The sequence below is a fragment of the Myotis nattereri genome (genome assembly GCF_964212035.1).
Source record: "Myotis nattereri genome assembly, chromosome: 8".
NCBI classification, from domain to species: Eukaryota; Metazoa; Chordata; class Mammalia; order Chiroptera; family Vespertilionidae; genus Myotis; species Myotis nattereri.
In genome coordinates, this window is record NC_138083.1 from 60,250,521 (window position 1) to 60,264,950 (window position 14,430).

Sequence of the window (14,430 nt, forward strand, 5' to 3'; positions counted from 1 at the left end):
CAGTAGGGGATGTGCAGGAGGCAGCTGATCAATGTTTCTCTCTCATCAATGTTTCTAACTCTCTATCCCTCTCCCTTCCTCTCTGTAAAAAATCAATAAAATATATTAAAAAAAAAAGAATGGCAAGGTTGTTGTCTTGTAAACAGCTCAACAGAGAAGGCATCTCTGGGGGGGACCCTCAGAACAAGCCTTGGGAGCACAGGGGGCACAGGTTCCAAGTCAAGGGCACAACAGGAGCAGACGTGGATGCGTGCTGTTATGCTGGGAAGAGCCCTGAGTGAGCAAGGATAAGAATACAAAACTCTGTTAGGAGCTCCCACGGGTCAAATTGCAGAGGGCCTGTGAGTGAGAGGAAGAGCTGTGGAACAAACTCTGTGTGAGCCAAGAAGCCTTTGGAGGGTTCTGGGCACAAGAGTGGCCAATAAATAAATAAATAAATAAATAAATAAATAAATAACAAAACAAGGAGAGGACAAAATACTGTAGGATGATAAGGATAAAGAGAAAACTCATCTCCTCAAGAACATCAAAGTTTTGGAGACCAGGTGACTCTTGACTGCAAATGATTTCACCTTGTTGGCCCAAGGCTAGAAGGAAGGGAAGATACATCCTACCCAGAGGCAGAGCAGCCTTCTGTATGGTCTGAGAAGCAAGGCAAAAGGAGACCCAACGAAAGTGCACTGCCTAAAACAGGGACAAAGACATGGTAAATTGTGCTTAACAGAGAAGGCTATTAGAACTGGTTAAATCCACTTGATTTGACAACTAGAAAGCTATTAAACAATTCAGTGAGAATAATTTTATTTTGCTGGTGGTATATTTATAATTGTGATATTGTTATCTATAATAAAAAATATTTATACCCATCCTGGTTCAGAACTCCTAAAATTCTTGAATTTCCTGTGTTGAGAATAATAAGTGTCTTTTGTATGTTAATGAGATGATGATTTTTGGAAAGCTCTTAAGGATGAGGGCGGGTTGCCTGTGGAGCCAACCATGTAATTACAGGGTTGGAAACTTCAGTCCCACCCTAGACCACTGGGGAGGGGAGAGGGGCTGGACACAGTTCAATCTCCAGTGGACAATAATTTAATCAATCATACCTATGCAATAAAGGATCCATAAAAACCCAGAAGGACAGGGTTGGAACACTTTTGGGTTAGTACATTGGAATGTATCCATGTGCCACCATGCTGGGACATTAGGACAGAACATCACCCCGTATATTACTTCATAACTAGTTTCCTGAATTCTATGTGCTGCTCAAGCACCTTAATTGAACTCAAGGTGGGGGTCATGGAAACCTATGATGTATAGTCAGTTTTTTACAAGCAGAGTTAACAACCTGAAGTTTTGACTGACATCTGAAGTGGGGACAGTATTTTGCAGGGGTCCTCAAACTTTTTAAACAGGGGGCCAGTTCACTGTCCCTCAGACCGTTGGAGGACCGGACTATAGTTTAAAAAAAAAAAACTATGAAAAAATTCCTATCCACACTGCACATATCTTATTTTGAAGTAAAAAACCAAAACGGGAACAAATACAATATTTGTATTTGCATGTGGCCCGCGGGCCGTAGTTTGAGGACCCCTGGTCTTGTGGGACTGAGCCTTTCACCTATGGAGTCTGATGCAATCTTCAGGTAGACAGTGTCAGAATGGACTGAATTGTAGGACATCCAATTGGTGTCAGAGAATTGCTTGGTGTGAGGAAAAACCCCACATATGGAATTGGGTACAAATTTGCAGTGATATATTCAGGATTTTTTAATAAGAGAACAGCATAGTTCTTTAGTTCTTAGTTTAATGGGGCTTATAGGATCTACTTATCCTAAGCTTAAGTCAATAATTCTAAATGTTATGAACTGTCCTAAATGTTATTCAATATTTGCTCAGAGATCAGCAACCCTTCATGGATAGTGTGATTATAACAAGTACCTAGGAAAAGGCCATACTGGTTGTGTAAGTTCTAGAAAATAAAGTCAACTCCCAATTTTCTGGATCAATGAAGAGAAACGGTGGCATGGGAAGCAAATGTTCCTGCACTCTTCACCCAGCCCTGCTATTTACTGAGGGGCCACTGTGTCTCTAATAACCAAAAGCAGCCATTAAGGCACTTAATGTCACAAGCCTGCAAGTTCCAGAGGTAAAGTAACCTGCACAAAGGCATGGAGTCAGTCAGAGCAGAATAGAATTTAAATCCAAGTTTTTCTAACTCCAAAGTCGATCATATCCAAGCTTGGTTAATTTCCAAAGCAAGAGCTACTGGCCATCCACTGCCCAATGGAGTAGGTAATCTGTGGGAGTATAACTAACAATAAAGGAAAAGAAATGAGCTCTATTTAAAGAAATTTAACATCAAATGTGACTGGGATTACAGTTTCCCAATGATATGACAAAAAAGATTGCCCCCCAAAATCAAGTAGATGACCAAGTTAAGCATGGCTTTTTTGCTTTTGATGTTTTTATATCTTTTTAAAAATAGATTTTTATTGATTTCAGAGAGGAAGGGAGAAGGATAGAGAGATAGAAACATCAATGATGAGAGAGAATCTGATTGGCTGCTTCCTGCACGCCCTCTGCTCGGGATTGAGCTTGCAACCGACGCATGTGCCCTTGACCAGAATCTATCCTGGGAACCTTTAGTCCACAGGCGGAAGCTCTCTCCACAGAACCAAACCAGCTGGGGCATCTGCACTAATAAAAGAGAAACATGCAAATTGGTGTCACTCTGCTACACCCACCAGCCAATCAGATCAACTATGCTAATTAACCCAACAAAGATGGTGGTTAATTTGCATATGCAGGCGCGGAGTGAAGACTGAAGTCTGAAGACTGAAGACTGAAGACTGAAGCCAAGCCTCGCTGTGGCCGGACCAAAGGCCTGGGTCCAGGTTGCAGGAGGAAAACCAGTGCCAGCAGCCAGGGGAAAAAAGGCCTATTGTGTGAATCTTCATGCAATGGGCTTCTAGTTTTTATATATTTGTAAAGACACTCATGGAATGCAAAGCATGACAGAAAGATCTTAACAACTTAATAGTGCTACATCTTAAGTATTTAATTCGGATGCTAAGTGTAGAAAAAGTCCACCATGAAGGGCTATACATTAGAGAAAGAAATTATGCCTTCATGGTACAAGAAAAGAAAAGTTTCTTCTGGCAGAGGAATACAGGACAACTGCAGGTGAGCATCTGTGGCTGAGAATGGCACCTAGGGGGTAATTGTCATCACCTGGCCATACAAACTGGCGCTCTTCCCAGATGAATGAGAACATTCAAATTTTCATGCTCAGAAGGCTTTTGTGATCACCAGTTACTGTTTTGAGAACTTCTATATTAGGCCTTAGTGATTGAATATTATAAATTATTAAATATTATGATTATGGAGAAAATGAGGTATGATTTCAGTTTTGCACAGACTATTATAAGGAAGAAACGACAAAAACAGGAACTTGTTACAACAGTAAGTGCTAGACTTTCAAACTTGGTTTTGTTGTAGTACCTAGACTAACCATTTTTTTTCTACTTTCAAGTGGGAAAAGTTTTCAGTGACAAATAAACTTTGGAGCAGAGCTCTGTTTATGTGTGTGGTTTTGTGTATTTTTGCACAAATGGTATATATTGAACCATATTATGTCTGGAAGTCTAGGTATTTAAACATTAATAAGACTACTGATGAACATATGAATAGTTATAAACCATAGGGTTAACTGAACAACCTATAATAAGCCATATTAATAATGATTAATCTAAACAAATTTATAACAAAAAAGCAAGTACATGACCAACTGAAGACAGCCAATTACAAGTTATCTTCCCCCCAAATTATAGGGATTCCAATCCCCTGAGTGTGAGTACTCAAAACAGAAATCTTGTAATACTGCTAACACATGAAACTTCAGAAAAAAACTGAAGTAAAATATTTTGGAAACTCCACTCAGATACTAATTTTAGCACAATTTTGAATGTTGTAATCCTTAATATTTTACAGTTGTATATAAAAATGAAAATCTATAGAATGTTATGCAATTTGCTGAAAGCAGCTAGCATTAATTGAGCACATACTATGGGTCAGGTAGTCTTTAAGATGTTATGCATATATTTACCCTATTTCATTATTATAAACTAGAGGCCGGTGCACAAAAATTTGTGCACTCGGGGGTAGGGAGTCCCTCAGCCCAGCCTGTGCCCTCTCGCAGTCTGGGACCCCTCGGGGGTGACCACCTGCTGGCTTAGGCCCGCTCCCCGGGGGATTGGACTAAGACGGCAATCAGACATCCCTCTGGAAGCCTGGCAGCCCTCAGGGGATGTCCACTTGCCAGCGGGGAGCAGGCCTAAACTGCAGTCGGACATCTTAGCGCTGCTGAGGCGGCAGGAGAGGCTCCCACCACCACCGCTGTACTGGCAGCCATCAGCCTGGCTTGTGGCTGAGCAGAGCACCCCACTGTGAGAGCGACTGACCACCAGAGGGCAGCTCCTGCATTGAGCGTCTGCCCCCTGGTGGTCAGTGTGTGTCATAGTGACCAGTCATTCCCAGTCTTTCTGCTGTTAGGGTCAGTTTGCATATTACCCTTTTACTATATAGGATAGAGGCCCGGTGCACAGGTGGGGGCTGCCTGGTTTGCCCTGAAGGGTGTCCCGGATCAGGGTGGGGGTCCCGCTTGGGTGCATGACCAGCCTGGATGACGGGCTGATGGCTGTTTGCAGCGGGTCACATCCCCTTCAGGGTGGGGGTCCCCACTGGGATGCCTGGCCAGTCTGGGTGAGGGGCTGAGTGCCGTTTTCAGGCTGGTGGGTGACTGAAGCGCCCAGCCTCTTTTTTTTCTTTTTTTTTATTCTGGGATTTATTTACCTTCTATAGCTGTCACTGGAGCTGAGAGCTGGCTCCAGCTCTGAGGCTGTAGCTGGCTGAAAGCAGGTATCTGGGTTTGTTTAGTTTCTATAATTGAAACTCTGTTGCCATCACTGGCGCTCTAAGCTCTGAGTCTGCTGGCGGCTGAAAGCAGGTTTCTGGGTTTGTTTAGCTTCTATAATTGCAACATTGTTGCATCTGGAGCTCAGAGCTGGGCTGCAGCAGGCGGGGAACCTTGGCTTCCTCCATCAATGGAGCAAGCAAGCCTCATATTCGCTTCAGCTGCGTGGCTGCCGGCCGCCATCTTGGTTGGCAGTTAATTTGCATATTGCCCTGATTAGCCAATGGGAAGGGTAGCGAAGTTCTGGTTAATTACCATGTTTGTCTATTATTAGATAGGATACTAGAGGCCCGGTGCACAAAATTTGTGCACTGGAGGGGGGGTTCCTTCAGTGTGAGAGGGCGCAGGCTAGGCCAAGGGACCTCACCAGTGCAGGATCAGGGATGGGGAGGGATGTGGGAGGTTGGCCAGCCAGGGAGGGATCACGGGAGGACTCCAGGGCATGTCCAGCCCATCTTGTTCAGTCCCGATCAGCCAAACTCCAGGAGCAAGCTAACCTACCAGTTGGAGCATCTGCCCCCTGGTGGTCAGTGCACGTCATAGCCATTGATTGAGTGTCCTTAGCATGTCATTAGCATATTATGCTTTGATTGGTTGAACGGAGGACTGGACACTTAGCATATTAGACTTTTATTACATAGGATATGGAATAGACATACTAATATCACCTTCATTTTATAGGTGAGGCACAGAGAGGCACACGCTCAGCAAGCAGTAAAACTGACATTCAAACCCAAGCATTCAGACTCCACATTTCACACTTTTAATGACTAGGCTATGTTGCCTCCAGAACTTGAATTTTTAGATCCATTCTAGGCTATTCAGGATGATCTGTGCAACTCATCCATACACTCATTTCTAACTATGATAAGGGTGCAAATAGTGCAATGGTGTTGGAAGGGAGGAGTGAAGGTCAAAGATGGATTCTAGAGAAATTAAAAAAGAGTATCAGCAAGAAGTAATGACTGGTTGTATGTGTGGGGTGATGAAGGGGTAAGGATGGGGCAGAGACCAGAATGATTTTGAATAAGAAGTAGGAGATTTGGAAGCAAGTAGGAACAACAACAGAAAAAGAAGTTTTGGTTTGGAATGATATTCACATTTGAGATAAGCATCCATAGGCTTCAGGATACTTATGAGATATTCAGGTCAAGAAGTCCATTAAGCAGCTTGGCAAAGGAACAGGCAATGAGTAAAGAGATCTGCCCCTAAACCTGAAATGCTGACCTATCTCTACCCCTGTTGAAATCATTCCTACTTAAGAAAGTTACTGGAATGAGAGACTGAGGTGTGCATGTGGGTATGGGGGAGGGGGACACCATAAAGTGAGACCATTTCCCAGCATGCTGGGGTATGAAATCTGGGAAAATACAAAGCAGGGAAAAAGTAACCACAAAGCACAAATGCTTCTACTCTTCTCCCAGCATGGTACTGAGCATGACTCCCTGCGTTACACTCTGTGTACAGACCCTGTGCCTGACAAAGCACTGCAACTTACATAAGGACCTGTACCATATTGGCTTTGTGGCTTTGGAAGAATCTAGCAAATGTAAAAATGCTTGCCATATTTTCAGGGACTCTTCTCATTTCTACAGGAAGTTAAGGAATTCTTTCAAAAATGTAGTCCTTTCGGAATTAAGGTTCAAGCATCATTGGGTTGGCTCAATGTAAGGTATCTTCATTAACAGAAAAACTTGCTAGCTTCATCCCAAGAAGCCAAAAGGAGAGCAACAGAAGCAGTGAGCAAACAAAACACACAACAATGCAGCTGCTTGCACATGGGCCTAAAACTGGTTGTTAGTCACGACAGCCTATTCTGATCAGAAGAATCCTTCAGACAAAAGAATAAGATACTTTGGTTTAAGGTTCATTAGAATTTAGAGTGGTTAATTTCCTCCTTAACTTTAAGTGGCCTGAAAGACAGAAATAGTAAACATAGCAATAAAAGAGAGGTTGTATAAAATTTTTACAACTATTTTTAATTGCTGAAATTTAAAATATTTGTTTTGTCTAAAACATTTTAAAATCTATTCTATAAATGAAATTAAGATGGAATTTTTAAAAAAACAAAACATACTTCAGTTAAAAGCAATGGTCAAAATGAGATGGATTTAAGCCTGGCTCTGTTTTCCAAACTAAAATATAAAAAATGAAGATGCTTTTATTTATTTATTTATTATATATATATATATATATATATATATATATATATATATATATTCAGAGAGGAAAAGAGAGAGAGAGATAGAAACATCAATGATGAGAGAATCATTGATTGGCAGCCTCCTGCACAGCCCACACTGGGGATTGAGCCTGCAAACTGGGAATGTACCCTGACGGGGAATTGAACCATGACCTCCTGGTTTATAGGTCAATACTCAACCACTGAGCCAAGCCAGCTGGGCTGAAGATTTTTTTAGATAATACCATCTAAAGAATTTCTTAATGATTATAACTTTTCATTTATATGAAGCATGAAGCTTAATTGCCAGTAAATGGCTTTCAGTGTATCTCTAGTGATGATTAATCAATTCACCTATCTATATTTAGCTTTCAAGTATTTATAATAACATGGAAAAAACAGTAGTAAAGTAGGAATTCAGACTAAGTATTTTAAAAGAAAAAATACTCACGATATGGCACTTCTAGTGGATGCCCTGTTACGTCACACCATCCAATTGGGTGAATGTCAGGGCTGTCTACATCCATCCAATAGTCGTATCTGTGGTCCCAGCCATCAAAATGGACCTGTTGAATAATTAGTATTTAGTAATTAATTTCACTATCCCCAATATCAAAATATTGGAAAAAAGATATCCAAAATTGAGAACGAAATTTTATTAAACACACATTAGAGCTGAAACTGTATTTAAAATGTACTATAAAATAGCCTTCTACTCTAGCAACCAAAGGCTATTTATTGAGCCTTCCCACTCCCCCCAAAGAATTTAAAGAAATTGGTAAACAAAAAAATCTATCAGGATTGATTAGAACTTGAAGAAATAAGATCAATCCATATTACCAACTAAGAAATATTGTAAGCATATTCTCTGTGCTGGCAGCCACTGAAAGAACCATGTCAGCATCATCAATAAGAGTCACCACCTGACATTAGTAACAAGCCATATGCAGATGGGAGGTGAATATATTAGAATAAAAGGAAGCAATGCATTTCAAAATCCTAAAAAAATGGAACAACGGAGGCAAAGAGAGCTGATAAAATGTGCTACTGAGGTAGAAGGATTGGTAGCTATCTAATAGCTATTATAAAATAATGTGTAAGCTTTCAGAAAACCCGAGAAAGAGATTGGGCCCAGGTCCACCAATCTTTTTGGTTATCCATGTATGCATCTTAACTATAAAATACACATGACACATAAACATGCACACATACACACACACACACACACACACACACCCATGACACATACATACAAGTCTGAGAATAAGATTAAAATAAAGTCCAATTTGTGAAACAAAAAATCAATACTTATTTTCTTTTCACTTTTATTTTTATTTTTTTAAAATATATTTTATTGATTTTTTACAGAGACGAAGGGAGGGGGATAGAGAGTTAGAAACATCCATCAGCTGCCTCCTGCACACTCCCTACTGGGGATGTGCCCGCAACCAAGGAACATGCCCGTGACCGGAATCGAGCCTGGGACCCTTCAGTCCCATCCACTGAGCCAAACCGACTAGGGCTCTTTTCACTTTAAAAAAAAACTTTATTGTTGAGATTATTACAGATGTTCCTCTTTGAACTTTATATAGCTCCCCTCCACCTGGTTCTCACCCCACCCCAGGCCCTCACCACCCTATTGTCTGTGTCCATAGGTAATGCATACATGCATATAAGATCTTTGTCTAATCTCTTCTTGCATCCCTCACACCCTTTCCCCTCTGAGAATCATCAGTCTGTTCCATTTCCATAGCCCTGATACTATTATATTCACCAGTTTATTCTGTTCATCGATATTTTATTCATTTGATTTTTAGATTCACTTGTTGATAGATATGTATTTGTTGTCACTTTGTTGTTCATATTTTTTATCTTTACCCTTTTCTTCTTCCTCTTCTTAAAGAATACCCTTCAGCATTTCATGTAATACTGGTTTGGTGGTGATGAACTCCTTTAGCTTTTTCTTGTCTGTGAAGCTCTTTATCTGACTTTCAATTCTACATGATAGGTTTGCTGGGTAGAGTATTCTTGGTTATAGATTCTTGCTATTCATCACTTTGAATATTTCTTGCCACTCCCTCTGGCCTGCATAGTTTCTGTTGAGAAATCAGCTGACAGTCATATGGGCACTCCCCTCTAGGTAACTAACTTCTTTTGCTGCTTTTAAGATTCTCTCTTTGTCTTTTGCCCTTGGCATTTTAATTATGATGTGTCTTGGTGTGGTCCTCTTTGGATTCCTCTTGTTTGGGGTTATCTGTGCTTCTTGGACTTGTAAGCCTATTTCTTTCACCAGATAGGGGAAGTTTTCTGTCATTATTTCTTCCAATAGGTTTTCAGTATCTTGCTTTCTTTCTTCTTCTGGTACCCCCATAATTCGGATGTTGGTATGCTTGAAGTGTTCCCAGAGGCTCTTTACACTATCTTCATATTTTTGGATTCTTTTTTCATTTTTTTCTTCTGGTTGGTTGTTTTTTGCTTCCTCACATTTCAAATCGATTTTATTTTTGGGATCCTCTAATCTACTGTTGAATCCCTGCATATTATTCTTTATTTCAGTCAGTGTATGCTTAATTTCTAACTGGTCCTTTTCCTTTTTTTTTTTTTTTTGACATTCTCACTAAGATCCTTGAAAGTCTCACTAAGTTCCTCAGAGTTTTCTAGAAGATTCTTGAGTAACCTTATAACTGTGGTTTTGAACTTTATATCCAGTCATTTTCTTTCTTCCATTTCTTTCATTTGTGACATGTTTCTTTGTCTCGGCATTTTGGCTGCTTCCCTGTGTTTGTTTCTATCCATTGGGTAGCTGCTAAGTCTCCTTGAGTTGATAGAGTGACCTTGTGTAGTAGGTGTCCTATAACAGCGGTTCTCAACCTGTGGGTCGCGACCCCTTTGGCAGTCGAACGACCCTTTCACAGGGGTCGCCTAAGACCATCCTGCATATCAGATATTTCCATTACGATTCATAACAGTAGCAACATTACAGTTATGAAGTAGCAACGAAAATAATTTTATGGTTGGGTCACAACATGAGGAACTGTATTTAAAGGGCCAGAAGGTTGAGAACCACTGTCCTATAAGGCCCAGTGGCTCAGCCTCCCCAATCACATGAGGTACACACTCTTGGTGCATCCCTTTGTAGGCTGTATGCACAGTGTTGTTGTAGTTGAGCCTTGATTGCTGTTGGTGTCACTGAGAGGAACTGACCTCCAGGCCAATTGGCTGCAGGGACCATATGCAACTATAGTAGGAGAGCTTCTATGCAGGAGACACCCCTATGAAGCACGACTTGTTTCATTGGGGCTTTGGTGCTCATTGAATCTGCTCCTTGAATATGTTGCTTATGGATGTGAAGAGTTGTAACCTGGTATGGTCTCACACTGACCACTGGTACACTGGCTCTTGGGTCTCCAGGGAGATGCAAAGTCAGCCATTGCCTGGGGCCACCCAGCAGGAGCTCCAGAGAGACCTGTAGATTCCTCCTCTTTGTATGGGGTTTGGATGTGCCCAGATGAGGCCCAGCTGTGAAGCACGGAAGGCTGGTACTGGTGCCGGTTTTTTGGGGCCTTTTATTGATAGGTTTGCAGCTCCCTGACCTAGCTACACCTTGTTTAACAGAGTTTTCTCCTGAGAAAGAATAGACCATTCTATGCAAAAGCCTCTGTGCACAGCTTGGGTGGGGTTGTAAATTGGGTAGGACGGGGTCTCAGGGAATCACCAGGGTGGAGCAAACAGAAATGGCTGCCAGTCAGCCCTGAACCTAGGAGGTCCCAGCACAGGAACAATGACCACTGCAAGCACCTTTGTCTGGAAGAAAGCCACCTCCGAGTTCCTGCCCTGATACCAAATAGTCCAGTTCCTCCTCGTATGTGTCTGGGTCCCCCAGAGCCTTGCCTGGCACTGGAGCTCAGAGGAAGTAGGAGCTTGTAAATTCAGTTTGTGATGCTGGCCTTTTAATAGGAGCAGCTGGATCTCCAGCAGCCTGTGTGTCACTCAGCCCCAATCAGCACTGGTTTTTACAGTCTATAGTCCTTATGGCTGGGCCCATAGAGACTGCTTTCCCCAGCTCTGGGACCCTGGTCTGGGCATCTGGTGTGGGGCTGGGACTCCTTGCTCCTCCAGGCAGCCTTTACCGAGGTGATCTTCCTCCCGATTAAAAAAGCGGCACACCAGGGTGCCGGGCCAGCCCATTCTGTGCCTCTGCACCTCCAACCAGTCTCAATGTGCTTTCTTCTTTACCTCTCTAGTTGCAGTACTTCCACTCATCCAGCTTTCCCGTAGTTCTGGGTGATTGTTGTTTTGTATTTTAGTTGTAATTTTGATGTGGTTGTGGGAGGCAGCAAGTATAGGCGGTTACCTATGCCGCCATCTTGGTTCTCTCACTACTTATTTTTGAAATATTAAATTCTATGTTCTAGAACAGTGGTTCTCAACCTAATGTCGCGACCCTTTAATACAGTTCCTCATGTTGTGGTGATCCCCAATTTCACTGTTACAAATTGAACTTAATTAAAGAATAGTGATTAATCACAAAAACAATATGTAATTATATATGTGTTTTCCGATGGTCTTAGGCGACCCATGTGAAAGGGTCATTCGACCCCCAAAGGGGTCGCGACCCACAGGTTGAGAACCGCTGTTCTAGAAAATTCATATTAGATTAAAAATTCATTTGTGCAAACAAAAAATAAGAATGACAATATTGCATTATTTTATCTCTATTTTCATATATTCTCTCTGTGACTATCAACTAAATGGAGAAGATATCTTTTTCAATGGGAAAAAAATGGAAAAATTTTAAAAAATCACACTTTGAATAAACAGAAAGAGATTCCTATCATTATACTAAACCAACTGAAATATTCATTTATTATTCAGGGCACAAGACAAAAAAGAAAAAAGAAAAAAGTTGTGTGTATTAAGTCCCAAATGAGTTCCAATATTTTTCTTAAGATCCTTTTTTCTAAGCAAGTGGTTCTCAAATTGTGGTTCCCAGACCAGCAGCATCAGTGTCATCTGGGCACATGTTAGAAATGCAGATTCTTGGGTCCCAACTCAATCCTATTGAACCAGAAATTCTAAAAGTGGGACCTAACAATCTGTGTGTTAACAAGTCCTCCAGGTGAATATGATATATGCTAAAGTTTGAGAACCAGTGATCTTAGAAATAATTTTCAAAGACTATTTCTTCCAGATTTAGGCTTCTGGACATGACAGAGTGCTGTTTCATAGCAATAGCTATAAAACTAGACAAAACATATGAAGTGATTGTTTTTAGACACTGGACAATAGGCAGCACAAATGCAATCCCTAAGTACCACACAGATGAGTCCAGAATATCAGAGTGGAGACAATTTCCTGATAACTGCACAGGGAGGAGAAACATAAACAAAGCACTTAGGTTGTGCTGAAAAGACGGAGATTGAAGCTCAGAGCTGATGAAGCACCTGGAAATTGGAGTAAAATGTATAGAGAAGCTAGAGCTACTATCTAGAAATCCATGGAAGTTATTCATAAGACCCTGGTCAAAGGCTGGACTACACATGTGCAAGGAAAGACATGGTGAAGCCAGGCAGAGAGCAGTTAATGCAGAGCTGAGACTAGGGGTCACACATTCCTGGGAGAATAGAAAGACCAGTGTGTAAAGATCTCAAGAATCCCCTGATAATTTGAGACACCAAAAAGTTCATATTTTTGGAATAAGAACCATGCCATTGTAAGAGCTACTGTAGACCAGACCTAAAAAGGTTAAAATCAAGCTTCAAAAATATTAAGAATGCCCAGTAATTAACTGTCTAATAAAACAAATTCTCCCTTTTTAAAGAAAGACAAATACTCCCAACTATGTGTACTATGTCATTTATAATGTCCAATACAGAGCAATAATTTATTAGACATGCAAATCAGCAGGTGAATGTGAGCCATAGTTATTTTTTTTTCTTTATTGATTAAGGTATTACATATGTGTCCTTAACCCCCATTTCTCCCCCCTGCCACTCATGCCCTCACCCCCCTGTTGTCTGTGTCCATTGGTTGGCTTATACGCATGCATACAAGTCCTTTGGTTGATCTCTCCCCCTTACCCCCACTCTCTCCTACGTTTCCTCTGAGGTTTTGATGATCTGAATTTTTTAAAATGCAGTCAAACGCATCAACTGTGTTTTATAGCTTGTAGGAATAAAGCATGTGAGCTTCACAAGCAGACCTTCAGGTATCCATATGTGACAGTACAGACTGTCACTTTCAGATGGACCCTTGAGATATGACCTAAAATGCCAGAGTGTAGTATCCTGGTACGGTGTCTAATTCCTTGACTCCTCACAGACTTTGAGAAGTTATGAAAACAAAGAGATAAGTACCAGTTGAACTGCATTGCTGAGAGGCATCAATTGTCAAAAATGTGATGTATATTTATAGCTTTTAGCTTTTAAAGTTTAAACAAAATGAAATTTAATTTATACAAAATAAAACTTTACAAGCTATAATATTATAAATACCATTCTTTATCTTATACTTAGTGTCCCGGTGCATGGATTCATGCATATTGAAAGGAAATTAATTAGGAGAAATATTTTAATATCACTATTCACATCTTGCTAATGAAAAGAAAATAGGATTCTACTGAGTCTCCTATCTACCTACTATAAGACTTCTGTGAGGATCAAATGAGATGAAGCATCGGAAAGTGTTTCACAAACATTTGGTTAAACTGTAAAATGTTTGCAACTGGCAATAAAGCAAGTTGGGTTCCTGGGCTGAAGAAACTCCAAGGAGGCTAGTTGTTAGGGACAGGAAGCTGGGCGTTGTTACGTGATGTCATTACCTGGCACCCACAGCAACCTTTTCCAGGCTTGGCTGAACTGTGGGCCACATTTTGTGCCATGGGGTCTTGGCAGCATTGGTTGCGATTTGGTGGGATGTCACTCCGGGGTGGTGGTGGGGCCTGTGTCCCACTTGGGGGAAGCCGAGTGTTGGCTTGTCAGTGCCAGGTCCGCAGTGCCATTTATTTTTAAATGGCCAGTGCAGGTCATGGCACCTCCTACATTGAGCATCTGCCCCCTGGTGGTCAGTGCGTGTCATAGCTACCAGTCGGATGGAGGGACACTTAGCCTTTTATGTATATAGACTAGAGGCCCAGTGTACGAATTCGTGAATGGGTGGGGTCGGGCTGGGCCTGTCGGGAGGAGGAGACAGCTGGAAGTTGGCTGGCTGGCCTGCCCTGATGGGGCTGATGAGAGCTTGGCTGGCTAGGGGGAGGGGCTGTAGGCGATTGGCCAGTC

At 41.5% G+C, this 14,430-nt stretch overlaps 1 protein-coding gene across 1 annotated transcript in view; it reads right to left on the reverse strand.

The window, feature by feature from the left end:
• Positions 1-14,430, reverse strand: part of L3MBTL4 (L3MBTL histone methyl-lysine binding protein 4) — a gene marked incomplete at both ends in the record, with an annotated part of 280,164 nt that overhangs the window by 145,593 nt on the left and 120,141 nt on the right. The window contains one exon of the mRNA XM_081096920.1: positions 7,605-7,719. Coding sequence (XP_080953046.1) covers positions 7,605-7,719 — 115 coding nt within the window. The remainder of the gene's footprint in view (positions 1-7,604; positions 7,720-14,430) is intronic.